This window comes from Tachyglossus aculeatus, chromosome 10, assembly GCF_015852505.1.
Source record: "Tachyglossus aculeatus isolate mTacAcu1 chromosome 10, mTacAcu1.pri, whole genome shotgun sequence".
NCBI classification, from domain to species: Eukaryota; Metazoa; Chordata; class Mammalia; order Monotremata; family Tachyglossidae; genus Tachyglossus; species Tachyglossus aculeatus.
In genome coordinates, this window is record NC_052075.1 from 53,513,265 (window position 1) to 53,538,157 (window position 24,893).

The 24,893-nt window shown below is 58.6% G+C and overlaps 3 protein-coding genes across 4 annotated transcripts in view; 2 read left to right on the forward strand and 1 right to left on the reverse strand.

Annotated features, from left to right (window-relative positions):
- PRPH (peripherin) overlaps nt 1-3,938 on the forward strand; it is a 9,105-nt gene extending 5,167 nt beyond the window's left edge. Inside the window, exons 5-9 of one of the 2 annotated variants that reach the window (XM_038752086.1) lie at nt 380-505; nt 756-976; nt 2,606-2,655; nt 3,412-3,491; nt 3,601-3,938. In XM_038752086.1, the coding sequence (XP_038608014.1) occupies nt 380-505; nt 756-976; nt 2,606-2,655; nt 3,412-3,491; nt 3,601-3,669 (546 nt within the window). In that variant the 3' untranslated portion in view covers nt 3,670-3,938. The remainder of the gene's footprint in view (nt 1-379; nt 506-755; nt 977-2,605; nt 2,656-3,411; nt 3,492-3,600) is intronic. The other variant, XM_038752087.1, reaches the window with a different exon arrangement.
- A 2,529-nt stretch (nt 3,939-6,467) lies between these two features.
- LOC119933398 (trophinin associated protein) lies at nt 6,468-14,372 on the forward strand. The gene is made up of 15 exons (XM_038752894.1): nt 6,468-6,505; nt 8,411-8,590; nt 8,733-8,916; nt 9,672-9,832; nt 9,952-10,089; nt 10,248-10,318; nt 10,626-10,678; nt 10,981-11,117; nt 11,360-11,497; nt 11,918-11,998; nt 12,127-12,201; nt 12,528-12,683; nt 13,139-13,502; nt 13,685-13,878; nt 14,204-14,372. Exons 2-15 carry the CDS (start codon nt 8,447-8,449, stop codon nt 14,246-14,248), a joined length of 1,941 nt encoding a protein of 646 aa, XP_038608822.1. The 5' UTR covers nt 6,468-6,505; nt 8,411-8,446; the 3' UTR covers nt 14,249-14,372.
- A 2,404-nt stretch (nt 14,373-16,776) lies between these two features.
- Nucleotides 16,777-19,839, reverse strand: C1QL4 (complement C1q like 4). The gene is made up of 2 exons (XM_038753290.1): nt 19,327-19,839; nt 16,777-16,956 (listed from the first exon to the last, which is right to left on the reverse strand). Exons 1-2 carry the CDS (start codon nt 19,837-19,839, stop codon nt 16,777-16,779), a joined length of 693 nt encoding a protein of 230 aa, XP_038609218.1.
- Between the last annotated feature and the right edge of the window lie 5,054 nt (nt 19,840-24,893).

Consider the following 24,893-nt stretch of genomic DNA (forward strand, 5'->3'; position numbering starts at 1 on the left):
ATGCCGGCTCTGCCACTTGTCCGCTGTGTGACCTTGGGCAAACCAATCATCATCATCATCAATTGTATTTATCGAGTGCTTACTGTGTGCAGAGCACTGTACTAAGCGCACTTCTCTGGGCCTCAGTTACCTCATCTGTAAAATGGCGATTGAAAATGGGATTGGGACAGGGACTGTGGCCAACCTGATTTACTCGTACCCAGCCCAGTGCTTACTACAGTGCCTGGCACGTAGTAAGCACTGACCAAATACCACAGTTATCACTATTATTATATTATTACCTACCCCAGCGCTGAGCCCAGGGCTCTGGCATGGGGGAAGGGCTTGATACCACGACCCCATCAGCATTCCTCCTCTGCCTCCTCCCGCTCCCCGCTAGTATGCTGACCTGTCGGATGTGGCCAATCGGAACCACGAGGCTCTTCGCCAGGCCAAGCAGGAGATGAACGAATCCCGGCGGCAGGTCCAGAGCCTGACCTGTGAGGTGGACGGGCTGCGTGGGACCGTGAGTGTCGTCCGGGGGCCGGGGGGGTGGGTTGTGTGGGATTGTGCCGGTAGCTCAGAGCACAGGGCCGCCCGCCCTTGTGCCTCGTGAGCCTCTGAGCGAGAGGCGCCCCTGACTCCGAGGGTCCCAGGTATTGAGTGGGGGCGTGTCACAGGGTCCCCCGGGTCCCTGGTGCCCGGGGCTCCCAGGCTGACCCGCCATTGCCACCCCTACCCTCCTCACTCTCGCCTCGCCGGCCCGGCCCCGGCAGAATGAGGCCCTGCTGCGGCAGCTGCGGGAGCTGGAGGAGCAGTTTGCCGTGGAGGCGGGGGGCTACCAGGCCGGGGCGGCTCGGCTGGAGGACGAACTGAGGCAGCTCAAAGAGGAGATGGCCCGGCACCTGCGCGAGTACCAGGAGCTGCTCAACGTCAAGATGGCGCTGGACATTGAAATCGCCACCTACCGCAAGCTGCTGGAGGGGGAGGAGAGCAGGTGAGCAACGTGGCGTGTTTGGATATCCTCGGGCCTGAGAGGCAGAAGGGCGTGGGTTCTAACCCCAGCTCTGCCACTTGTCTGCTGTGTGACCTTGGGCAAGTCCTTTCACTTCTCTGGGCCTCAGTTTACCTCATCTGTAAAATGGGGATTAAGACTGTGAGCCCCCCCGTGGGACAACCTGATCACCTCGTATCCACCCCAGTGCTTAGAACAGTGCTTTGCACATAGTAAGCGCTTAATAAATGCCGTTATTATTATTATTATCTGTAAAATGGGGATCGAGACTGAGAGCCCCACGTGGGGCAGGGACTGTGTCCAACACGATTTGCTGGTATCCACCCCGGAGCGTAACACAGTGCCTGGCACATAGTAAGCGCTTAACAAATAACATTATTATTATCAGGTTCATTCATCAATCAATCGTATTTATTGAGCCCTTACTGTGTGCAGAGCACTGTACTAAACGCTCGGGAAGTACAAGTTGGCAACATATAGAGACAGTCCCTACCCAACAGTGGGCTCACAGTCTAGAAGGGGGAGACGGAGAACAAAGCCAAACATTAACAAAATAAGATAAATAGAATAGATATGTACAAGTAAAATAAATAGAGTTCATTCATTCAGTCATCTTTATTATTAATAATAATAATGATGGTATTTATTAAGCACTTACTATGTGCAAAGCACTGTTCTAAGCGCTGGGGAGGTGACAAGGTGATCAGGTTGTCCCCCGGGGGGCTCACAGTTTTAATCCCCATTTTCCAGATGAGGGAACTGAGGCCCAGAGAAGTGAAGTGACTTGCCCAAAGTCACACAGCTGACAGTTGGTGGAGCCGGGATAAGAACCCATGACCTTCTGACTCTCAGGCCTGTGCTCTATCCACTATGCCAAGCTGCTTCTCCATTTATTGAGTGCTTACTGTGTGCAGAGCACTGCACTAAGCACTTGGGAGAGTACACTACAGCAGAGTTGGTGAACACGACGAGCTTACAGTCTACAAGGGGAGACAGACGTTAAAATAAATGTCAGGGGAAGTAGAGGAAGATGGGCCTGGGAGTCAGGAGACCTGGGTTCTAATTCTAGTTCCACCACCTGTCTGCTGGGTGACCTTTGGCAAGTCACTTCGCGGCTTAGTGGAAAGAGCACAGGCTTGGGACTCAGAGGTCGTGGGTTCTAGTCCCAGCTCCGCCACTTGTCAGCTGTGTGACTTTGGGCAGGTCACTTTACATCTTTGTGCCTCAGTTACCTCATCTGTAAAATGGAGATTAAGACTGTGAGCCCCACGTGGGATAACCTGATTACCTTGTATCTACCCCAGTGCTCAGAACAGTGCGTGGCACGTAGTAAGTGCTTAACAAACACCATCATTAGCATTATTATTTTTCTATATACCTCAGTGTCCTTTATAAAATGGAGATTCATGTTCTCCCTCCCTCTTAGACTGTGTGTGCCATGAGTAACAGGAATTGTGTCTGATCGCATGATATATTCCTTAGTGCTTAGTAAGCACTTAACAAAATCCACTATTATTATTATTACTGTGGGGCAAGAGGGTGAGAGAGAAGGGGTGGGGGCTTAGAGGGGGCAGAGAAGTTCCCCTTCTTTACCCTCCTGCCCCTCCTTAGGATCTCTGTGCCGGTGCACTCCTTTGCCTCCTTCAGCATGAAGACTTCTGGTGAGTCCCCCACCACCCCAACGCTCCTTTGTCTAGGCTCCTACCACCCCCTCCTCGGTTTCTCCTCCACATGGGGAATTCTGGCTCTCCTTGACCGCTAGGTCCCCGATCCTGTCCACACTGTAGGCCCAACCCCCAGCTCAATTAATCAGTCAGTCAATCAGTGGTATGTAGGCAAGAGCATGAGAAGCAGCGTGGCTCAGTGGAAAGAGCACGGGCTTTGGAGTCAGAGGTCAGGGGTTCAAATCCCGGCTTTGCCAATTGTCAGCTGTGTGACTTCGGGCAAGTCACTTAACTTCTCTGTGCCTCAGTTACCTCACCTGTAAAATGGGGATTAAGACTGTGAGCCCCCCGTGGGACAACCCAAACACCTTGTAACCTCCCCAGTGCTTAGAACAGTGCTTTGCACATAGTAAGTGCTTTATAAATTCCGTCATCATCATAATTATTATTAAGAGCATGGGTTGGGAGTCAGAGGACCTGGGTTAATTGCGGCTCTGCCACTTCTCTGTTGTGTGACTTTAGGCAAGTTACTTCAGTTCTCTGGGCCTCAGTTCCCTCATCTGTAAAAAGGGAGTGAAGACTGTGAGCCCCAAGTGGGACAGTGACTGTGTCCAACCCGATTACCTTGTATCTACCCCAGTGCTTAGAACAGTGCTTGGCACATAGTAAGTGCTTAACAAATACCATAATTGCTACAAGGGATTTATCGTCTAGAGGGAGCGCCACCAACCTCTTTGTCCCTCACCCCTCCAGTGTCTGAGGCTGAGCCCTCTCCGGACATTCACAGCCACAAGATGGTCCTGATCAAAACCATCGAGACGCGGAATGGGGAGGTGAGCGGAGACCCGGGGGGCCGCGGAGGGCAGCGGGGGGCCCCGGGCCGGGGTGGGGAGGGGGAGTTGGAGCTGAGGCCACGCCCTTTCACCTCCTCACCCCCTCTAGCAGGTGGTGACGGAGTCCCACAAGGAGCAGAGGAGTGAACTGGACAAAGCTTCGCCCCAGAGCTACTGAAGTAGCCTCCCAAGAAGTCCCCACGGTCGCCTTGACAACCTGGCCCTTTGTAGCCAGGGCCAGTCTACACTTAACCTTAAAGAGGCCCGGCTCTGGGGTGCCCCTTCCCCATTATGGTGCTGCGGGCACGATTTCCGCCCTCCTCCCCTGCTGCTGTTCGTCCTGAGGATTTCCCTGAACTTCCTGAAGGTCCTCCCCAACCCCGAGACCCCCCTGCCCCTTCCCTCTCTCCCTCCCCACCCAAGGATGTAATCTGCTTGAACCACAAATAAAGGACTGAGAAAGATTCCCCTCATATCCCGTGTGAGAGAGTGTGTGTCAGGCACTGCCTGGAAGAAGGAGCTTGGCCTAGTGGATACAGCCTGGGAGTCAGAAGGACCTCTGTTCTAATCCCGGCTCTGCCACTTGTCTGCTGCATGTCCTTAGGCGAGTCACTTCACTTCTCTGGGCCTCAGGAACCTCATCTGCAAAATGGGGATTAAGAGTGTGAGCCCCAGGTGGGACAGAGACTGTGTCCAACCTGATTATTTTGTATCTAACCCAGCGCTTACAACAGTTCTTGACCCATAGTAATAATAATAATAATGGTATTTGTTAAGCGCTTACTATGTGCAAAGCACTGTTCTAAGCGCTGAGGGAGATACAAGGTGATCAGGTTGTCCCATGGGGGGGGCTCACAGTCTTAGTCCCTATTTTACAGATGAGGTAACTGAGGCTCAGAGAAGTTAAGTGACTTGCCCACGGTTTCACAGCAGACATGTGGCGGAGGGGGATTCGAACCCATGACATCTGACTCCAAAGCCCGGGCTCTTTCCACTGAGCCACACTGCTTCTCTACCTATTATTATTATTATGGACAGGGGAGGTCCTCCAGCGGGATCCTGAGCCCCCTGTGGGTATGACTCTATAAAAGGGGCTGGAAGGATGGAGGGCAATCCCCAGGGACACAAAGGGACACAGGCAGAGCCCAAAACAGAAACAAAAACCCGTACCTCAGCCCTCACAAAGATAGGCATCATTACGGGTGGGACCCCAGGGAGCTTAGTACACTGCTCTGCACACAGTAAGTGCTCAATAGGATTGACTGACAAGCCAGGAGAACTCAATCTGGGGAGGCTTCTGGGAGTAGTAGACTCTTGAGCAGTCATTCATTCATTCAATTGTATTTATTGAGTGCTTACTGGGTGCAGAGCACTGTACTAAGCGCTTGGGAAGTACAAGTTGGCAACATATAGAGACGGTCCCTACCCAACAGCGGGCTCACAGCCTAGAAGGAGGAGACAGACAACAAAACAAAACATATTAACAAAATAAAATAGAATATGTACAAATAAAATAAGTAAATAGAGTAATAAATACGTACAAACATATATACAGGTGCTGTGGGGAGGGGAAGGAGGTAAGGCGGGGGGATGGGGTGGGGGGTCAGTCAGGAAGGGGGAAACGGCCCAGGCACGGGGAATGCTATGAACGTGGACAAGAGGTGGGAGTCATGATGAAGCGGCATGGTGCAGTGGATAAAGCACGGGTCTAGGAGTGAGAAGTTCATAGGTTCTAATCCCAGCTTCGCCACTTGTCTGTGTGGCCTTGGGCAAGTCATTTCACTTCTCTGGGCCTCAGTTACCTCAGCTGTACAATGGGGATTATTAACGAAACGGGCGGAAAACTTGGTCAAAGTGACAGCCCTCCTGAACGTCACCATGACGCTATGCTGGGGCCATGAGGCGTGCGACCGGATGAACTATTTATTTCTTTCATGTGTACATATTTATTCTACTTATTTTATTTTGTGACTATGTTTTGTTTTGTTGTCTGTCTCCCCCTTCTAGACTGTGAGCCTGCTGTTGGGTAGGGACCGTCTCTAGATTTCTTTTTTTAATGGCATTTATTAAGCGCTTACTATGTGCAAAGCACTGTTCTAAGCGCTGGGGAGGTTACAAGTTGATCAGGTTGTCCCATGGGGGGCTCACACTCTTCATCCCCATTTTACAGATGAGGTAACTGAGGCCCAGAGCAGTGAAGTGACTTGCCCAAAGTCACACAGCTGACAAGTGGCGGAGCAGGGATTTGAACCCGTGACCTCTGACTCCAAAGCCCATGCTCTTTTCCACTGAGCCACGCTGCGTTGCCAACCTGGACTTCCCAAGCGCTTAGTACAGTGCTCTGCACACAGTAAGCGCTAAATCATCATCATCATCAATCGTATTTATTTAGCGCTTACTATGTGCAGAGCACTGTACTAAGCGCTTGGGAAGTACAAATTGGCAACATATAGAGACAGCCCCTACCCAACAGTGGGCTCACAGTCTAAAAGGGGGAGACAGAGAACAAAACCAAACATACTAACAAAATAAAATAAATAGAATAGATACTCAATAAATACGATTGAATGAATGAATAAATACGAATGAATGAATGAAGTACTCCACCCACCTCCCTGGGTGGACCGAGCCCTTCCCACAATGCCCGGCTTGTGCTCAGCCTTCTCATCAGCCCCTGTCCGGACCGGAGATCTCGCGAGACCTGCCCAACCTCTCGCGACGGCAACCGTTCCCCCCCCCATCCTGCCCTCCTCCGCTGATTCCCGTTATCCCCGCCCCCTCCTCCCCTGCCCGCGCGCCGATTGGCCGGCTGGCCCGGGCCGGGTCCAATCCCGTTGGAGCTGCGGTTCGCCGCCGGACTGCCTCCTCCGGGCCCCGCCCCCGGCCCTTTTGATTGGTCAGCGGGGCTCGTGGCCACGCCCCTCCCCGAGGAGGCGAATGGACCAATCGAGAGCCTGGAGTATTTTACAAACTGGGGAAGCAGGCTCGAGGCTGCGGTGAGCGAGCGGCCCGAGGTGATGGAGGGCTGGGGATCAATCAATCAATCATCAATCAATCGTATTTATTGAGCGCTTACTGTGTGCAGAGCACTGTACTAAGCGCTGGGGAAGCACAAGTGGGGATGGGGAAAGATGGCTGAGGCTGGGAGGGAGGGGGGGATTACCTGAGGGTGGGGTCAGGGGTCAACACGATGGGGTGACCGAGGGGGCGAGGGGCCGGGATGAGGAGGTTGTGTGAGCCGGGAAAAGAGAGGAAGCCAAAGGCCTGTTGTGAAGGGGAAGGCCCCGGAGGCTCGCCTCATAATAATCGTGGTGTTTGTGAAGCGCTCACTATGTGCCAAGCACCGTATTAAGCGCTGGGGGAGATACAGCCCGGGCTTTGGAGTCGGAGGTCATGGGTTCAAATCCCGGCTCTGCCAATTGTCAGCTGTGTGACTTTGGGCAAGTCACTTAATAATAATAATAATAATAATGACATTTATTAAGCGCTTACTATGTGCAAAGCACTGTTCTAAGCGCTGGGGAGTTTACAAGGTGATCAGGTTGTCCCACGGGGGGCTTACAGTCTTTCTCCCCCTCGTCCCCCTCTCCATCCCCCCCATCTTACCTCCTTCCCTTCCCCACAGCACCTGTGTATATGTATATATGTTTGTACATATTTATTACTCTATTTATTTTACTTGTACATATCACTTCTATTTATTTTATTTTGTTAGTATGGTTTTGTTCTCTGTCTCCCCCTTTTAGACTGTGAGCCCACTGTTGGGTAGGGACTGTCTCTATATGTTGCCAACTTGTACTTCCCAAGCGCTTAGTACAGTGCTCTGCACACAGTAAGCGCTCAATAAATACGATTGATTGATTGATTAATCCCCATTTTACTGATGAGGGAACTGAGGCCCAGAGAAGTGAAGTGACTTGCCCAAAGTCACACAGCTGACAAGTGGCGGAGCCGGGAGTTGAACCGATGACCTCTGACTCCAAAGCCCTGGCTCTTTCCACTGAGCCATGCTGCTTCCCTAATAATAATAATGGTATTTGTTAAGCGCTTATTATGTGCAAAGCACTGTTCTAAGTGCTGGGGAGGTTACAAGGCGATCAGGTTGTCCCATGGGGGGCTCACAGTTTTTTAATCCCCATTTTACAGATGAGGTAACTGAGACACAGAGAAGTTAAGTGACTTGCCCAAAGTCACACAGTTGGCGGAGCTGGGATTTGAACTCATGACCTCTGACTCCCAAGCCCGGGCTCTTTCCACTGAGCCATGCTGCTTCACTTAACTTCTCTGTGCCTCAGTTACCTTATCTGTAAAATGAGGATGAAGACTGTGAACCCCCCATGGGACAACCTGATTATCTTGTAACCTCCCCAGCTCTTAGAACAGTGCTTTGCACTGTTAAGTGTTTAATAAATGCCATTATTATACAGGATACTCAGGTCAAACAGTCTCTGTCTGACATGGGGCTCATAGGCGTAATGTGGCTCAGTGGAAAGAGCACGGGGTTTGGAGTCAGAGGTCATGGGTTCAAACCTGGCTCCGCCAATTGTCAGCTGTGTGACTTCGGGCAAGTCACTTAACTTCTCTGCCCCTCAGTTACCTCATCTGTAAAATGGGGATTAAGACTGTGAGCCCCTCCGGGGGACAACCTGATCACCTTGTAATCTCCCCAGCGCTTAGAACAGTGCTTTGCACATAGTAAGTGCTTAATAAATGCCATCATCATCATTATTATTATTATTTCACAAATGAGGAAACTGAATCCCAGTAGAGTGAAGTCTAATGAATGGGGAGGGAGAACATGTATTGAATCCCCATTTGGCAGCTGAGGAAACTGAGGCGGGTCCCACAGCAGGCACAGTGGCAGAGCTGGGATTAGAACCCTGGTCCTCTGAGTCCCAGGACTGTGGTCTTCCCACTAGGCCGCGCTGACCCATTCGCCTTCGGGAGCGGTCACCATGTCGCTGGCACAGGGTGTGATGGAGACCCCAGCGAGGGCCGCCCCGTTGTCCCACAGCAAGATCCCCATCCTGTCCGGGAGTCGGCACCGCTGCCCAGATAGAGGACGTAGACGGGCGGACCAGGAGAATTGGAACCCACAGGTACCAAGCAAGGACCACTCACCTCGATGAACATTGCGGGCCGGAGAGCGGGCGGTGATTCTCCCAGGCCCGTCATCCTGCCCGCAATCCTGACCCATTCCCCGCTCCCTCGGCACTGATCCCTTGTCCCTGCCCTCACCAGGGGTCGATACCCAGGAAGCCTCCTGGTGCTCAGCTCCCCGTGGGCACCCCGCCCCACCCCAGGCTCCAGCAGCTCCTGCAGACGCCTGGTCTGGAGGGACCATCCAGTCCTCGGACCCCCTTGGAGGAGATCAGACCTGTCAGTGCAGGGCAGAACTTGGGATCTGGTCCCCCGCCGAAAAAAGGTACCAGCAAGGAGACCTGGGCCTTCTCATCCCCTCCTGCCCAGTTGGTCTTAACACTGTTCCTTTCCTGCTGCAGCCCAGACACTCAGGTCGCATACACGCTCCTACCTGTGGCCTCCACAGCCTCCTGGACCTCCTCGGCTGCGCTCCGCTTCCCCTGCCTGAGCTGCCCCCTCCCCGTCTTCCCCTGCCTCCTTTGAGTCCCTGCCCATTCCTTCCCTTCCGCCACGTCCTCGTTCAGCTTCTCCCATTTATTTCTTTAACGCCATCTCGATAAGCCACTTCCTCCAGGAAGGCTCCCTGGATTAACTATTCTTTACCGTCCAATCCACCGGCCCCACCTGTGTCCCCGCCCCCTCCCCCCCCCGCCTCCCCACAGTTATCCCTCCTCAATTTGCTCCTCTTCATCGGTGGGCTTCGGGATGGAGACTGTCTGACCTGCCTCCTGACCAGATTGGGTGCTGACTGAAGATGGGGGCTGTCTAGTAAAGGGCCCTGGTAAAGCCTGCCCCCTGACTTACCCCTGCCATCTGAGGTCTTGCTGATTGGGCTGACGGGTTGTGGGATGTGGAGTAACTAGAAGGGGCAGTTAGAGAGGCTCCAAAGTTTCCATCTTTCTGAGTTCCTCCCCTGGTGTTGCTGAGAGGCTGTGAAACGGGGATTCTGCCTCACCCCAGAGGTGGTCACGGGAGGGGTGCTGGACTCTAGGCCCCCCCACCCCCCGCCCCTTTCTGGCTCACTTGTCTGTCTCCCAGAAGAGGTCCCCGGAGCCCTGGAGTTTGTGGCTGACCCCGCAGCTCTGGCCACTATCCTGTCTGGTGTGGGGGTGTCGGCCAGCGGCCTGGGGCGCCAGCCCAGCCTGGCCCAGAGGGTACTGGTACGAGGGAGCCGAGGCGATGTCTCCCGGCGGGTCCGGGTGAGTCTGAAGCCACTGCTGGGGAGGGGTAGCAGGAGAGCTCATGGAAATGGAGTGGGGGATTTGTGGGCAGGGGGAGAGCCCTCAGGCCCGGGCTGATGCTTCTGCTTGGGTCCCAGGGAGCTCGGGCCTCAGCCTACTTGGCTCCCAGGACACCCGCCCAGCGATTCAACCTCATCCGGGCTTCCTGCTTCTCCCGGTTGGAGGGGCCGGGACCCCGGTGTCGTCCCGTGGGCTCCCGGGAGCCCGAGGCCCAGGTGAGTATGCTTGCGGGCTGGGGTGGGCTACGGAAGTGGGGCTGGCTGGGGACTGGGGAGAAGCTGACTTTGCTTAGAGAAGCATTTGCACATAGTAAGCGATTAATAAATGCCATCATTATTATTACTATCCCCATCTATCTTGGGCTCTGGCGCAGCCCCTGGGACCACGACCTCACGTCATCCTTGGCCCCCAGAAAATGAGTGAACAGGCGACAGTCACCAGCCGGTGAGCGGGTGGCTGGGGGAAGGGGCTGGGGTGGGAGGGCTGCTGGGAGAGGGGGAAGTCTGGCCAGGATCGGGGAAGGGCACCCTTGGGGGGCAGTTGGGGCACAGTGTAGCCGGGGATGGTCCCATTCCTCATCCTGGCCCCGCCAGTCCACCGCCTCCCCCCACCCAAAGCTCTGTAGGGTCCCCAAGGGCAGGCACTACTGTCATTTGGAACATGGGGGCGATTTGGTGAGGACCGGTCCATGGTTCAAGCGACGGGCAGCCGGGAGGGCTAGTGAGATGGATGCTTCTCTCTCCTGTACCAGGGCCCTGGTGGGCAAAGACTTTGGGCTACCCACAGCTGTAGCAGTGGCGCCAGGTGAGATGAGGAGGGACTCCGGTCGCGGAAAGGGGGCTGGGCCGAGGGCTGGAAAGGACAGCGAGTGGACGGAGGGGAGTACTTGGAGCCCTGCCAAGCCACCGTCCCCTCGGCTGCGTGAACTGGGCTCGCTCATTCCGAGCCTTTGAGGACGCCCGAGAGTTTCCAGTCGGGCTGAAAAGCCCCAAGATGGTGGCTTTCTGGTCTATTGGCCCGTGAAGCCTGGCCCCACCACCCCCTTCACCTCCCCAATGCTCTACCAGAAAAGCTGGCATCTCCGTTTATGGCTGAATGTCTCCCAGGAGGGGATCCTGGGCCCCTCAGGGGGCTGAGTGGGAGCCGTGTTGGACTGGCGACCCTGGGCCTGGCCCAGCGGGTGCCAGTGAAGGGGACCTGGAGGGCAGCGCCCGCCGCTGGAAGAAACGCTACCGGGAAAGGGGTGAGTGGGGAGGGGTGGAGGGAGCGGAGGGGCGTGTGCGTGGGATTAGACTTGCCTCCCACCAGGATGGAGTGATGCTGTATCCGGGCCCCTTGGGTGGTCGTGAAGCCAGGATGGGGCAAGGCTGTGGTCTCCACTCCGGTCTGATGGTGGTGCCCTGGGAGGCGGGATGGGGCTCGGGGGTCCCCTGTGAAACAGGGTGGGGTTCAGAGGGCCACCGCTAAGGTCCTTGTGCCCCACAGGACAACCCCATCCCCTGCCGGATGCCTTCTGTGGCCCCCAAGATGCCAAGCTCACCCGGCCGGGTGATCCTCCCGGCAGCCCAGCCCCTGCCCTTAGGACTGGCCCAGCGTATGCCTGCGGCTCACCCGCCTGCTCAGGTCTGTGCCCCCGCAGAGAGGGAGGCGGGAAAGAGGTCCAGGGGGCCGCCCTCAGAGCCAGGAAATACTGATGTCCACTAGTTTTCCCGCAGGGGGTTAAAAGAGTGGGATTTGGGCAAGCTGGGTTCTAACCCCAAACCTCTGCCCCTGACCTGCTGGGAGGCCTCGGGACTGTGACTCAACCTTTCTGAGCCTCGGTATTCTCCTCTGTGAAATGGGGGTATGATGCCTGCTCTCCCTTTCCCTCTTGGTTTGCAAGCCCCGTTTGGGGGACCGCCGATGAGACAGTCCCGTATGCACCCCAAATTTTAGCACAAAGTAAGTGCTTATAATAGCTAACTTCCTGTTCCCCCCGCCCCAATTGGACCCATGGATGCTACCCTTCCCCTCAGCCAGTCTCCTCCCCGTCTCTCTCCTCAGACATCTTACTCTGTACGGCGACTCCTGGCAGCTTTCCCCAAGACTCCCCAGGCCACGACCCCAGCCCCCAGGGCCCACCAAGTGAGCAGCGGGCACGCCCCGGGGGACGGGGGGATGGGGGTGGTGATGAGGGGGAGCAAACAGGGGGGCAGAGAGTCTGACTTGGAGTGTCCGGCCCGGTGAGGCTGACTCGTCCTTCTTGGGCCCAGGTGCCATGGCCAGGTGACCTCTCGCCCCCGAGCTGCATCCGGGGCTCAGGCTGCGAGGAGCCCGCGCCGCCCTGGGTGAGTGTATGGGGTGGCACAGAGGTGCCCACAGATGCCAGACTCCCCCTTGTTCTTGTCCCTGCCTCTCCCCTGATAGGCCCAGAATCCTCAGCTTGGGCCCATCTGTCCCGAATACCCCTCTCACTTGAGGTCCAAGCTCAAAACAAGTCCAGCACTCCTGACCCTCTGGGCTCTTTCCTAGGTCTTCTTGGAAAGGTGGGGTTAGGAGTCCATGGGAGAGGCTGGGAGCTCGTGGGAGGGGGCTAAAAGAGGGGCTGGGAGTTGGAGGGAAGAAGCCGTGGGAGGAGGCCGAGCTGGTTCCTTTCTCCCTTCTCCACCCTCAGGAGCAGATCGCCGTGCGGCTGTTTGACCAGGAAAGCCAAGCAGAACAGAGTGAAGGTCCAGGGGATCACCCCACTGCCGCTCCCCAAGAAGGAGAACCCCCTTCTCCCACCCCGCCGGCTGGAGGCCCCGGCCCCCAGGAGCAGAGCAGGCTGCAGGTGGGGCTCGGGCTAAGGGAGGAAGTGTTGGGGACCCGCGGCGGGGCAGGCGATTGTGTGGGAACCGGTGAGGGATAAGGGGACTGGAAAGGGTTGGGAGCTAGGAGGGGAGAGCGGTCAGCGGGAGAGGCGGGGGCAGAGAACTGAGGAAGGCAGGAGGGGATCCAGCGCTTAATACAGCGCCTTGCACATAGTAAGGACTAACAAGACTGTAAACCCGGTGTGGGCAGGGATTATCTCTCTTTATTGCTGAATTGTAATTTTCAAGCGCTTAGTACAGTGCTCTGCTCACAGTAAGCGCTCAATAAATTCGATTGAGTGAGTGATGGGTAGAGAGGGAAAGTGTCCTGGTTCCACAGCAGAGACAGTGGGGAACCAGCTGGGGTGGAGATTGATACTTGGCTGTGGCCTTGACCGCTGACCTGGCCTCCCCTTCCCCTCCCCTCCCATTGCAGCGCATCGCTCTCCTGCAGCAGCTGCTACAAGAGGAGGTGGAGGGGCTCTCCAGGGCTGCGGGGGCTCGCGGCCACAACCTTCTTGACAAGCCGGAGGTGTCCCTGCCGCTGGCCGGAGCCCTGGCTTCTGTGACCCCGCCTCTGTCTGGAGCCCCGGCCTCCATGCCCCCACGGGAGTCCAGCTCGGAGCCTCCCTCAGCATCCCCCTCCCGCCTCCAGGGAGCCGGGTTTCTCTGTGGAAAACAGGGGCCCAGCCAGCAGCCAGCAGCAAGCACCAGCCTCACCTTCTCCTCCCAGCGACCCATCTGCGCCAGCCCCTCCATCCGTTCCACCCGCTCCCCCGGGCCCTCTGGGGCCGCAGCAGGTAAGGACCTGGGTCAGAGAAGTGTTCTCACTCCCACCACCCTCCCCGCACCACCCCCGTAGAACCAGGACCCCCCCCCCATCCCCCGGTGAAGTATCTACAGCCCTGAGGCCACCTGGCCCCGACCCGCTGGTCCTCCCACCTGGCCGGCTCAGAGCCCACCGTGTCCACATCTCCCTCAGGGCTCTCTGGCCAGCTTCCTCTGGCCCTGGCCCTGCGACAGCGGCTGGCCAGGCGGAGAGCGGCCGCCCAGCATTTCCAGGAGGCCTGCCTGGATGAGGAGTGCGCCTTCTACACGGGGCGGAGCTCCCTCCCTGGTTCCCCCCGCCTTTGCAAAGACCCCGTGGCTACTTTGCTGGAGTGGCAGGAAGCCTTGGTAATACCCCCGGAACGAGGTGGGGGTGGGGGGACGGACTGAAGGGCAGGGGAAAGGGATCTAAGCTCCAGGGGAAGGTGTACTCCCCAGGAATATCTCTAGAAGGTGGTGTAGATCTCCATGGCTACTAGGGGCAGGAGGGATCTGCTTTCTGGACCCACCACTAGAGAGAGGAGTGGGGGGTCTACATGGTGACCAGGGGTGGGGAGGGATCTGCCCTCTAGGACCCCCTCTAGACTGGGTTGGTTATGGGAGGGTGGATTAGGGCTGCAGGACTGGGTTGTGACATGGTCTCCTCTTTCCTCTCCGTCCTTCCCCCCCACAGGGCTTTGTTCCAATCAGTATTCCGGTCCCACAGGGCAGGTCCTGACTCCCGTCCTCAGTTGGATGCCCCCAGCCTGCCCCCCCACCTCCCATATTTATTTCCGGCTCCTCCCTTCCCGTGGAGGCAGGGGTCTAGATTCTCTCGTTATCTTATTTCTGTTAATAAAGAATCGTTCTACTGCATAAGTTCTCAACTTCTCCCTGGGGAGGGGGCGAGCGGCAAAGCTGGAGATTAAGCTGGACGCTGGGGATTAAGATGTGAGTTCCATGGGGATAGGGACTGCGTCCAGTTCGATTTGCTCGTATCCACCCCAGCGCCAGTAGAACAGTGCCTGGCACATAGTAAGTGCTTTACAAATCCCACAGTTATGATTAGGTGGCATACTGCCCATCCCGGTAGATGCAGGGGTAGATGTAGATCCCGGTAGAGAGGCAGCGTGGCTCAGTGGAAAGAGCCGGGGCTTTGGGATCAGAGGTCAGGAGTTCAAATCCCGGCTCCGCCAATTGTCAGCTGTGTGACTTTGGGCAAGTCACTTAACTTCTCTGTGCCTGTTAACTCACCTGTAAAATGGGGATTAAGATTGTGAGCCCCATGTGGGACAACTTGATCGCCTTGTATTCCCCCCCAGCGCTTAGAACAGTGCTTTGCACATAGTAAGTGCTTAGCAAATACCATCATCATCATCCCGGTCAAACACCCCATCCAAACCCCCGTCTCCAGCCCCCTACCACCCTGCCACGAGGCTGCTGCATTACTCCTAGATGCCCACACGGTGGCACTGCCGGCCCAGAAAAAGCTGAGCTCCACTTTGGCCACGGCCTTCCATCCTCCCCCTGCTCCTCTCCTGGGACACCGGATCATCCAGACAAATCAAAGGGTGGGAGGCTGAGGGTTTCTGCAGCCCTCCAGGGGTACAGCCGAACCAAAGTTCCAAGTCTCCCCAGTGGGATTCACAAAGGCAAGTAGGGGAAGGGGTTGCTTTTGCCTCACTGTTCCTGCAGCGGGGGGTGGGGAGATCCAGCCTCCCTGCCTCCCCTTGTCGAGCCTTGCCTGGGAATCATCTGAGAAGCGGGGGGGGAGGGGGGGGGTCCACCCTTATGTTGCCAACTTGTACTTCCCAAGCGCTTAGTACTGTGCTCTGCACACAGTAAGTGCTCAATAAATACGATTGATTGATTGATTGGACAGGTAGGCCCAGACTCTGGTTTGCTACTGGTGGCGGTGGGGTGGGAACCTGTTTGGTGGGAAGCGGGGTAGAGGAAAGAAATTCCAGAGAAAAGGCTCACCCCTGCCTGCCTTCCCACTCCCCCCGCCCCCCCCCCCACATCCCCACTCCGAAGGCTCTGAGGCAGAGTCATAGTACCCGCTCGTATGCAGCCCAAGCCCCATTTTATTGGTGGAGGAAAGAGTAGTCGTGGCCCCTGGGCCCCCCTGGTCTGGCTGGGTACTGGGGGGGAAGAATAGACACAGGGGAGAAGGCAGCACAAGGGCGCTTGATGCCATTTGGTTGGAATAAAAACCCCGAACTCACCCTCAAGCGATGTGGGTTCTCCCTCCCCTGCCCCTTAGGGTCATGACCTTTCCTCTGCGATAATGAGGGGGGGCAGGAGACCAGGGGCCTTGACCATGGTGTTCAGTCTCTAGGTCAGGGCCTAGAACCAGCCTTCCGGAAGCTCCTGAAGGAGACCTGGGAGTTGGGGGTTGAGAAGAAGCAGGTGAGATCCTGAAAGTCTTGGATCCCATTGGTTTAGGGAGGAGGATTTAAGGAGGAGGAAGTCCCACCTTGAAATCTGCCCCCTTCCCCCCACCCTTGCACCAACCCTATGTACACAACAGGGGGTTGTGGGACTGGCCAGTCCTAACAAGCAGGGGGGAGGGGAAGCTGGACACTAGGACTCGGTGGGGGGAGGGGAGAGTAGTGAGCCAGCCCTGCCTCACTGTCCATACTGTCCACTCCCCTGTCACTGGCATAGGCAGGCCTAAGCCTTGTGCCCCACGAGCTCCACCCCTCCCTGCTAGCAGGACTCTGTGGGACTGCCACTGCACCGGATCTCAGCCCTAGAGAGTTCCCACGGCCAGATGTGGCCACGAGGCTGGGGGCAATTTGCGCCTGGTGGCCCTGGAAGGGAAAGAGGGGTGGTCTCTGATCCGGGGCACTCTGTCCCGCCCCCCACCCTATTAGCCTCCCTTATCCTCTTGTCCTCCCCTGGGTGACAGCAGGGGTGGAGGGTAGTGGTATCCCAGCTACCTACTGACCAACCCTTGACTGTAAATCCTCACTTGAGCCAGAAGTTCCCCTCTTCGCGGCCCTCTCCCCCCACACCCCCGGCCCGGTTTTTCGTCGTTCGCCCCGAGTCCCCCGGGTCCAAGGATGCCGACCAGAAACGGACTCCTCCCCACGGGGCCTCCAGAGGGCTGGGTCCCACCGGCCTTGGAAAGTTTGGTGCTCCCTGCGATTGGGTGAGGGAGCGGGGGGCTTGCTTGGTCTGTCGGTGGGAGGTGGGAGGCCCGACGGCAAAGGTAGGCAAACGCCTGAACGTCGGGGGCGGGGGGCCGGGGCCCGGAGCTGGGGCTCAGTCCGGGTAGATGATGAAGCCGGAGAAGGTGCTGTACTTGTTGGTGTTGCCGCCGTGGACTTTGCCGCCGTCCAGCTTGATGAAGACCTCGTCCCCCACGTCCAGGTGCAGGATGACGCTGTTGCTGGCGTAGTCGTAGTTCTGGTCCGCGTCCTGGGCGATGGCGCTGGCCCGCACCTGTCGGGGGGTCGGGGGACTCCTGGGTCCCGCGGGGGGAAACTCCGGGAGGAAGGGATTGGGGGGGGGGGGGGCGCGGGATGGATTCGAGCCAACCCGACTCTGGGCACGACCTTCGTCGCCCCAGCCCCCCGTCCCCGTCGCCCCTCTGTAGGCAGGAGAGGGAGCCTGGTTCGGATATCTCACGGGGGGTGGAGACCCCCTCCGACCTCCCCAACTCATCTCACTCATCCCCCCTCCCCCCACTCCCCCGACTGAAAGCCCCTTCTGAGCAGGGATTGTCTCTCTTTATTAGAGAAGCAGCGTGGCTCAGTGGAAAGAGCCCGGGCTTTGGAGTCAGAGGTCATGGGTTCAAATTCCGACTCTGCCAATTGTCAGCTGTGTGACTTTGGGCAAGTCACTTCACTTCTCTGGGCCTCAGTTACCTCATCTGTAAAATGGGGATTAAGACGGCGAGCCCCCGAGGGACAACCCGATCACCTTGTAACCTCCCCAGCGCTTAGAACAGTGCTTTGCACATAGTAAGTGCTTAATAAATGCCATTATTATTATTATTATTATTAATAACAATTGTCAGCTGTGTGACTTTGGGCAAGTCACTTCACTTCTCTGGCCCTCAGTTACCTCATCTGTAAAATGGGGATTAAGACTGCGAGTCCCTCGTGGGACAACCTGATCACCTTGTAACCTCCCCAGCGCTTAGAACAGTGCTTTACACGTAGTAAGCGCTTCCAAAATGCCATCATTATTATATTATTATTATTTATTGCTGTACTATACTTTCCGAGCGCTTAGTACAGTGCCATGCACACAGTAAGGGCTCAGTACGGTTTAATGAATAAATGAATCTCACTTGCCGGGTTCCAACCCAGCGCTTGGCGGGGCAGCCCCCCCCCCGGTCCCGACCCCCGTCACTGAACAGCAGAAGTCCCTTAACCCCCGAACGGGGGTCCGCAAGGGACTTCTGCCCCGGCCCCACCCAAACACACTGGGTTTTCCCGCCAACTGGGGGGGACAGGCCCAGACGCCCCTTTTCTCTTCTTTTCCCACCGCAGCCGCGCCCGCTCCCCCTTCTTCTCCCATCCCGCGGGGGCTGCTTATTAACTCATTAATTATTCATCATTATTCTAATCACTATTTACCATCCCCAGGGCCGCACCGCCCGCGCCGCCCGGAATACAGATTGGGAGCAGCCTCCTCTCCTCCTTCCCCTCCCCTCAGCCCCGGGAGGTCCAGCCCCGGAGAACCGGCGGCCGGAGGGACCCGAGAAGGGATCCCTCGGCCCGGGGGCGCGGGGACCTGGGTAAAGGGGACCAGGAGGCCAAGGAGGACCGGGGGACTCGGAGCCGAAGCGTTCTCGGGCACCGACTGACCCGCGCCAGTCCTGCTTCCCCGCGTCTTCCCTTTCTTTTAGACTGTGAGCCCACTATTGGGTAGGGACAGTCTCTATATGTTGCCATCTTGTACTTCCCAAGCGCTTAGTAATAATAATAATGATGATGAGATTTATTAAGCGCTTACTATGTGCAAAGCACTGCTCTAAGCGCTGGGGAGGTGACAAGGTGATCAGGTTGTCCCCCAGGGGGCTCACAGTTTTAATCCCCATTTTCCAGATGAGGGAACCGAGGCACAGAGAAGTGAAGTGACTTGCCCAAAGTCACACAGCTGACGGTGGATTTGAACCCATGACCTCTGACTCCAAAGCCCGGGCTCTTTCCACTGAGCCACGCTGCTTCTCTTAGTACAGTGCTCTGCACGCAGTAAATACGATTGATTGATTGATTTCTCTCCCTCTCGGCCCCTGGGCGCTCCCTCCCCGGGAGATGCATCGAAATCCCCTCGGGGGGCGGGGGACAAGCGTCCCGGGGCGACGGCGGCGGCCTCCCCCCGGGGCTCCCGGGCAACGCGTCTCCGCTCCAGCTTGGACCCGTTCGCGGGTCGGAAGGGAAGGAGGCAGGGAAGCCCCGCTCTCCGCACCCGCCTCCCGCGTCCCTCCGCGGGTCCCTCGCCCTGCGGGAACGGGGGGCGCCGGTTCGGAAGGGACGAGCGCGGCCGGGTGAGGGAAGGCGCGGGGAGGTGCGGGCCCGGGCGGGGGGGCGTTCGGAGCGGGTGGCACCGCAGCTCTCCCCCCTCGCTCGCCCTCAGCGTCCCCCGCGGACTGAGCTCCGTCTCCGGGCCGGTGGGTCTCGAGGGGGACGGACCCCCGCCTCGCCCCTCCGTTCCGCTTCGGCCGTTTCCATCTTTTCGTTGGAAACCGGGGCGGAGGTCTCGGCGGAGGAGGGCGAGGAGCGCCGGGCCGGCCTGGCGGGCCCGGCCCGGGGGGACCGAGGGAAGGAGGGGGCGGGCGCGGGGGCCCGGGCCGGGTCTCACCTGCCCGTTCTTCATCAGATCGGCCCACATGCTGGTGCCGTCGCCGCCCCGCATGAGCACGTGGTAGGCGAAGAAGTAGACCCCGGGCAGCGGGCAGCTGAACTTGCCGCTGGCCGCCTCGTAGGCGTTGCCCACGTTGGTCACCACGTCGTCGAAGCGCAGCACCTCGTAGCCCTCGTGCGGGCGGCGCAGGCCCGCGTAGAAGGCGATGCGGGGCGCGTAGGGCGGGGCGGCGGGCCCGCCGGGGCCGGGCGGCCCGGGGCGGCCCGGCTCCCCGGGGGGCCCCCGGGGGCCCGGGGGGCCCGGGGGCCCCCGCAGCCCGGCCTTGCCCCGCCGGCCGCCCTCGCCCTTGGCGCCGGGCGGGAAGGGGGCGGCGGAGGCGGCGGGCGCCCCGTCGGGGCCGCGCGGGTCGCAGACCATGCGGCAGCGGCCCAGCATCTCGTAGCGCGCGGGCCCGCGGGAGCTGCTGCTGTGCACGAGCAGCGGGATGGCCACCAGCAGCAGCAGCACCATGGCCACCCCGACGGCCGCGCCCGCCACCCGCTTGCGGCGGCTCAGCCGGGAGGCGGCCAGGGCCAGCAGATCCTCCTCGCTCTTGGGCGCAATGGTGGCGGCGGCCGGGGGGCCCGGGGGGCCCGGGGGGCGCTCCGGGGGGCCGGCGGGGGGCGGCGGGGCCGGGCCCGGGGCCCTCACCCGGGCTCCGCCCCCGGCGGCGGCGGGGGGCCGGTGGCCCGGCTGTCTCGGCCCCCTGGACGGCGCGGGGCGCACGGCCCGGGGGCCCCGGACGGCTGGGGACCCCGCAGTCCCAGCGCCTCGGGGGGCGGCTCCCGGACCCCTGGGGCCCCGCCCCGCCCCGCCCCGGACGGCTGGCTGCTCACCGGCCCCGGACGCCCGGGTCCCGCGCTCCCCCGGCGGGGGGTCTCCGGTCCCCGGGCTCTGCTTGGCGGGCGGCGCGCTCCTGGCGCGGGGCCGGCATAGGGGGGCCCCCAGCTCCGGCCGCCAGGCAGGCGTTGGCCCCGCTCCCGGTCCCGGTTGCCTCCCGGGGCGGCGGCGAGGGCGGTGTGAGCGGCGGTGCGGACCGATTGTGGCTATAAGCGGCCGGAGACGGAGCGACCCCTGTCGTCGGGAACGGAGAGAGAGGGGGCGGGGCCCGGGCACCGGGGGACCGGGGACCGGGGACCGGGGGCTGCGGCCGGGGCCCCTTCCCCCCCGCCCCTCGAAAATTCCCCGTCCGGACGGAAACCCCACTCCCTGGAAGCCCCAACGCCTCTCCCCGCTGCCGGTGTCGGGGCGAGGCCCAGGCAGACACCCACAGACAGCCCCGGGGAGCGACAGAGCGAGGGAGAGATATGTATATATGTTTGCACATATTTATTACTCTATTTATTTTACTTGTACATATCTATTCTATTTATTTTATTTTGTTAGCATGTTCGGTTTTGTTCTCTGTCTCCCCCTTTTAGACTGTGAGCCCACTGTTGGGTAGGGACTGTCTCTATATCAATCAATCAATCGTATTTATTGAGCGCTTACTGTGTGCAGAGCACTGGACTGAGCGCTTGAGAAGTACAAGCTGGCAACATGGAGAGACAGTCCCTACCCAACAGTGGGCTCACAGTCTAGAAGGGGGGGGACGGAGAACAAAGCCAAACATACTAACAAAATAAAATAAATAGAATAGATAGGTACGAGTAAAATAAATAAATAAATAGAGTAATAAATATGTACGAACATATAGACGTATATACAGGTGCTGTGGGGAAGGGAAGGAGGTAAGATGCGGGGGATGAGGGGGAGAGGAAGGAAGGGTCTCCCCCTTCTAGACTGTGAGCCCGCCGCTGGGCAGGGACCGTCTCTACATGTTGCCAACTTGTACTTCCCAAGCGCTTAGTACAGTGCTCTGCACGCAGTAAGCGCTCAATAAATACGATTGATTGATTGAGGGAGAGACGGCCCCGGGGGTAGGCGGCAACACACAGAGATCGGGAGGGACGGAGACGCGGGCGCGGAGAAATAGAGACACGGAGGGGAGAACGAGAGAGGTGGAGAAGGAAGGCCGCCGGCCACAGGAGGGAAGACGGGGACGAGAGATCGACGGAGAAATGGAAATGACGAGAGCGGCGGAGTCACCCGGGTCCGTGGATGGACTCCAATGGGGCCCATCAACTCTGGGCGGAGAGGGGGGCGGGGGGGAGACAGAGGGAGAGAATGAGAGAATTTCTAACCGTGCTACTGGTGTGATTCTGTGTGACAGTGTGTGAAACCGAGCCTGTGGGAAGCCCTGTGTGTTTCTGCGGATGACAGGATAGGAAACCGTGTGTGTGTGTGTGCGTGTGTGAGAGAGACACTGTGATAAACTCTGTGTGTGTGTGTGTGTGTGTGTGTATCTGAATGGGCGACAGGGTGTGAAACCGTGTGTGTGTGTATCTGAATGGGCGACAGGGTGTGAAACCGTGTGTGTGTGTGTATCTGAATGGGCGACGGGGTGTGAAACCGTGTTTGCGTGCCCTAGTGTGTGTTCCTGTGTGTGAAATCGCGTGTGGCAAACAGTGATGGAAACCGCGTATACAGGACGGTGTGTAAAACCGGGTGTGGGGGCCTGTTTTGGAAACCGCGTCTGTCTCTGAAGCCGAGTGTGTGTGACAGTGTGTGAAACTGTGCGTATGACAATGTGTAAAACTGTGTGGCGTGGGTGCCTGTGTGTGAAACCGTGTGAGTGGGTGAGAAACCGCGTGCGTGACAGGGTGTGAAACTGTGTGTAGGACAATGCGTAAGACCGTGTGTGGGTGCCCATGTATGAGTGATCCTGTCTGAAACCGTGAGTGTGACAATGTGAGAAACCGTCTGTGGAATGATAGTGTGTGAAATCGTGAGTGTGACAATGTGAAAAACCGTCTGTGAATGATAGTGTGTGAAACCGTGTGTGAGACCATGTATAAAATCGTGTATGGGGGCCTATGATGAGCGCTCATGTATGTGTGTCATCTGTGTCTGTGTGTGAAGTTATTTGTGTGTTGGCACTGAGTTCCCCAATGGAGAGGTTCAGGGATTGTTCCCACCTCAACTCCCCCCCCCCCGCCCCCACCCTGCTCCCTCCTAGCCTTGGGCTTCTGGCCTGGTAGCCCCGCAGCTGGCTGAGTGGGCCAGGGCAGGGACCGGTCCGGTCTGGGCTAACTCCATGGAGCTGACCGGAGGTGGGAGCTACAGAGGGGAGTAACACCGGGTTAGATTCACCTGCAAACATGTGAAAATGAACCAGCAGATCTTGTTCTGGGCTGGGAGGAGGGAGGTCAGGGCCTGGCGCCTTCCTTCCTCCCCCACAAGGGTCGCCGCCGGTGGAGCCGGGGCTGCAGCTAAGGCCTGAGGAAGGGCGTTGGGCAGTGGGCAGTAGGCATCGGGCAGCGGGAGGGCCGGGTCCCCCGATCCTTGTCTTCATCCCTCCATTTCTATCCCCTGGCTGTCAAAGAGTCCCGTTTTCCGTGTCTGGGGGCGACCACCAGGGAGAGAGCGAATGGGGAAGAACTTCTCTCTAGGGAAACTGAGGCAGGGTGGCCTGAGTCTCTGGGAGAGGCAGGGTTATTGGAAAGCGAGGTCTTTTGGGGGGGAAGAGCGGGGGTTCCACTGATGGGAGATATTTGGGGACCGGAGGTCATCGAGGGAGGAGAGGCCGGCCAGATTTGATGCCCCGGGGAGGCGACGACTCATCTGCTCCTTCCCCCGCCCCCCCGCATCTGGGATGGGTGGGTGGGCAGGGAGCGGCAGGGCTGGAGGATTGAGATGCCGGGAGAAGCGGGCGGGGGAGGGGACAGCTCCCCGCACCATAAATACAAATTTCATTCAAGGTCTTTGTGGCCATTTGTCTTCCTCGGGGGGCTGGGGGCTGTGGCGAACCCGTGTGCATGTCTAATCCCAGAGAGGCTCCCCCAGGCCGGGATGATGGATGGAGCAGAGCGGAGAGAGCAGCCCCCAGCCCCCCCCACACGCCGCCCTCCACCCCAGCACCATGCCCACTCCCCGCTGTTCCCGGCCCATCCCTGCTCCTTTCTCGAGTCTCTTTCCACCTCCTTCTCTTTCTTTCCTCCCCCTTCCCTTCTTTTTCCTCCTCCTCTCACCTGTGCCTCCCTCTTCCTTCTCTTCTGCCCTCCCCTTTCCTCTCTCCTTCTCCCCCCCCCCCCACCAGACCCAATTTCCTTCCGCACTGTCCCCGCGCCTCCGGCCTCCCTCCAGCGTTTCGCTTTTTCCCGAACTCCCCGCTCAGTCCCCCTGCCTCCTCCCGACCCCCTTTTTCTCTCCCCTCTCTCCTCCCCCGTCCTTGGGCCCCCTTTTCTCCCCCCACCACCCTCCGCCGGGTCCCCCGGCCCCTTGCCCGCCTCCCCCCGGTTTCCCGGGCTTGGGGCTGGTGACGGACAGGCCTGCGGGCAGTGCGGGAGGGCGCGGGGGGAGCCGAGGGTCGGGTTTGATGAATTTATTCATGTTCTGTTGCTCTTTCCCCGCTCCGGATCGGAGCCGGCAGCTCCTCGGGCCCTGCTTCCTCTGCAGCTGTCACTCGGCCGGCCCAGGCCCGGGCGGCCCCGGCTCCGGGGGCGGAGGTCACATGGCCGAGCCCGGGGACCCAGGCGGCCGGGCGGGGGGACGGAGGGGGCGGCGCTGCGGCCTCGGACGCCTTCTTCATCATCATCATCAATCGTATTTATTGAGCGCTTACTGTGTGCAGAGCACTGTACTAAGCGCTTGGGAAGTACAAGTTGGCAACACATAGAGACAGTCCCTACCCAACAGTGGGCTCACAGTCTAAAAGAGTGAGCCTGCACAGCGATCACCCCGAGGCCCGACCCCGGTGGGAAGGCGGCCCAAGAAGAGCCCCGACCCGTTGACCCGCCCCGAGAAGAAGGCATGGGGGCAGGAGGGTAGCAGTTCTAGCTGCCCCTAACCCTCCCCTCCACCCCGGACCCCCAGTCTGGCCCACCTATGTACCCTCCACCGGACACATCCGGGAGCCCGGCCGAGTTAGGGGGAGACAAGGCTCGATTCGCATGTCATGAGCATACGGTTTGCATACAGCCCTCCCAATCTATCCTCAGAAAGTTTTCCTGCTCCGATGAACTAACTGCTTCGTTCAGTGGCCACTTAAGTGATTCACTTTCCTCCTCTTTCTCCTCCACCTCCTCTTCCTTCTCCTTTTCCCCCTCTTCCTTTTCCAGGCCCAGGGGGAGGAAGGGAGAATGAGTGGACACAGGTTCCATTTGGAGAATATTACTACTTTAGCCAAAACCAGAGCCTGGGTTCTTCTGGTGGAGTCCACCCAGTCCCCATCCTAGACCCTATCCAAGCCCCAGTATTGCCTCCCCCAGAGGCAAGGACTGCCCCCACCCCACCCCCCCAATATCCAGGGAGCAGAAAGAAGAGCTGGAACAAGAGACCCAAGAGCCTGGACACCCCGCCCTTCCCCAGCTAGCAGGCTGCCCCTCACCCAATCAATCATTTAATAGTATTTATTGAGCACTTACTACTTGCAGAGCACAGAATTAGCAGATGCATCCCCTGCCCATAATGAGCTTACAGTCTAG

What these genes read in the sequence shown, in the direction of transcription:
- LOC119933398 (XM_038752894.1), top strand. Translation starts at nt 8,447, where the DNA reads ATGTCGCTGGCACAGGGTGTGATGGAGACCCCAGCGAGGGCCGCCCCG. An exon ending in AGGAGAATTGGAACCCACAG is followed by an intron (nt 8,591 to 8,732) that starts GTACCAAGCAAG and finishes TGCCCTCACCAG; the next exon opens with GGGTCGATACCCAGGAAGCC. An exon ending in CAGCCCCCAGGGCCCACCAA is followed by an intron (nt 11,999 to 12,126) that starts GTGAGCAGCGGG and finishes TCTTGGGCCCAG; the next exon opens with GTGCCATGGCCAGGTGACCT.
- C1QL4 (XM_038753290.1), bottom strand. Translation starts at nt 19,839, where the DNA reads ATGGTGCTGCTGCTGCTGGTGGCCATCCCGCTGCTCGTGCACAGCAGC. An exon ending in ATCTGATGAAGAACGGGCAG is followed by an intron (nt 16,957 to 19,326) that starts GTGAGACCCGGC and finishes ACCCCCCGACAG; the next exon opens with GTGCGGGCCAGCGCCATCGC.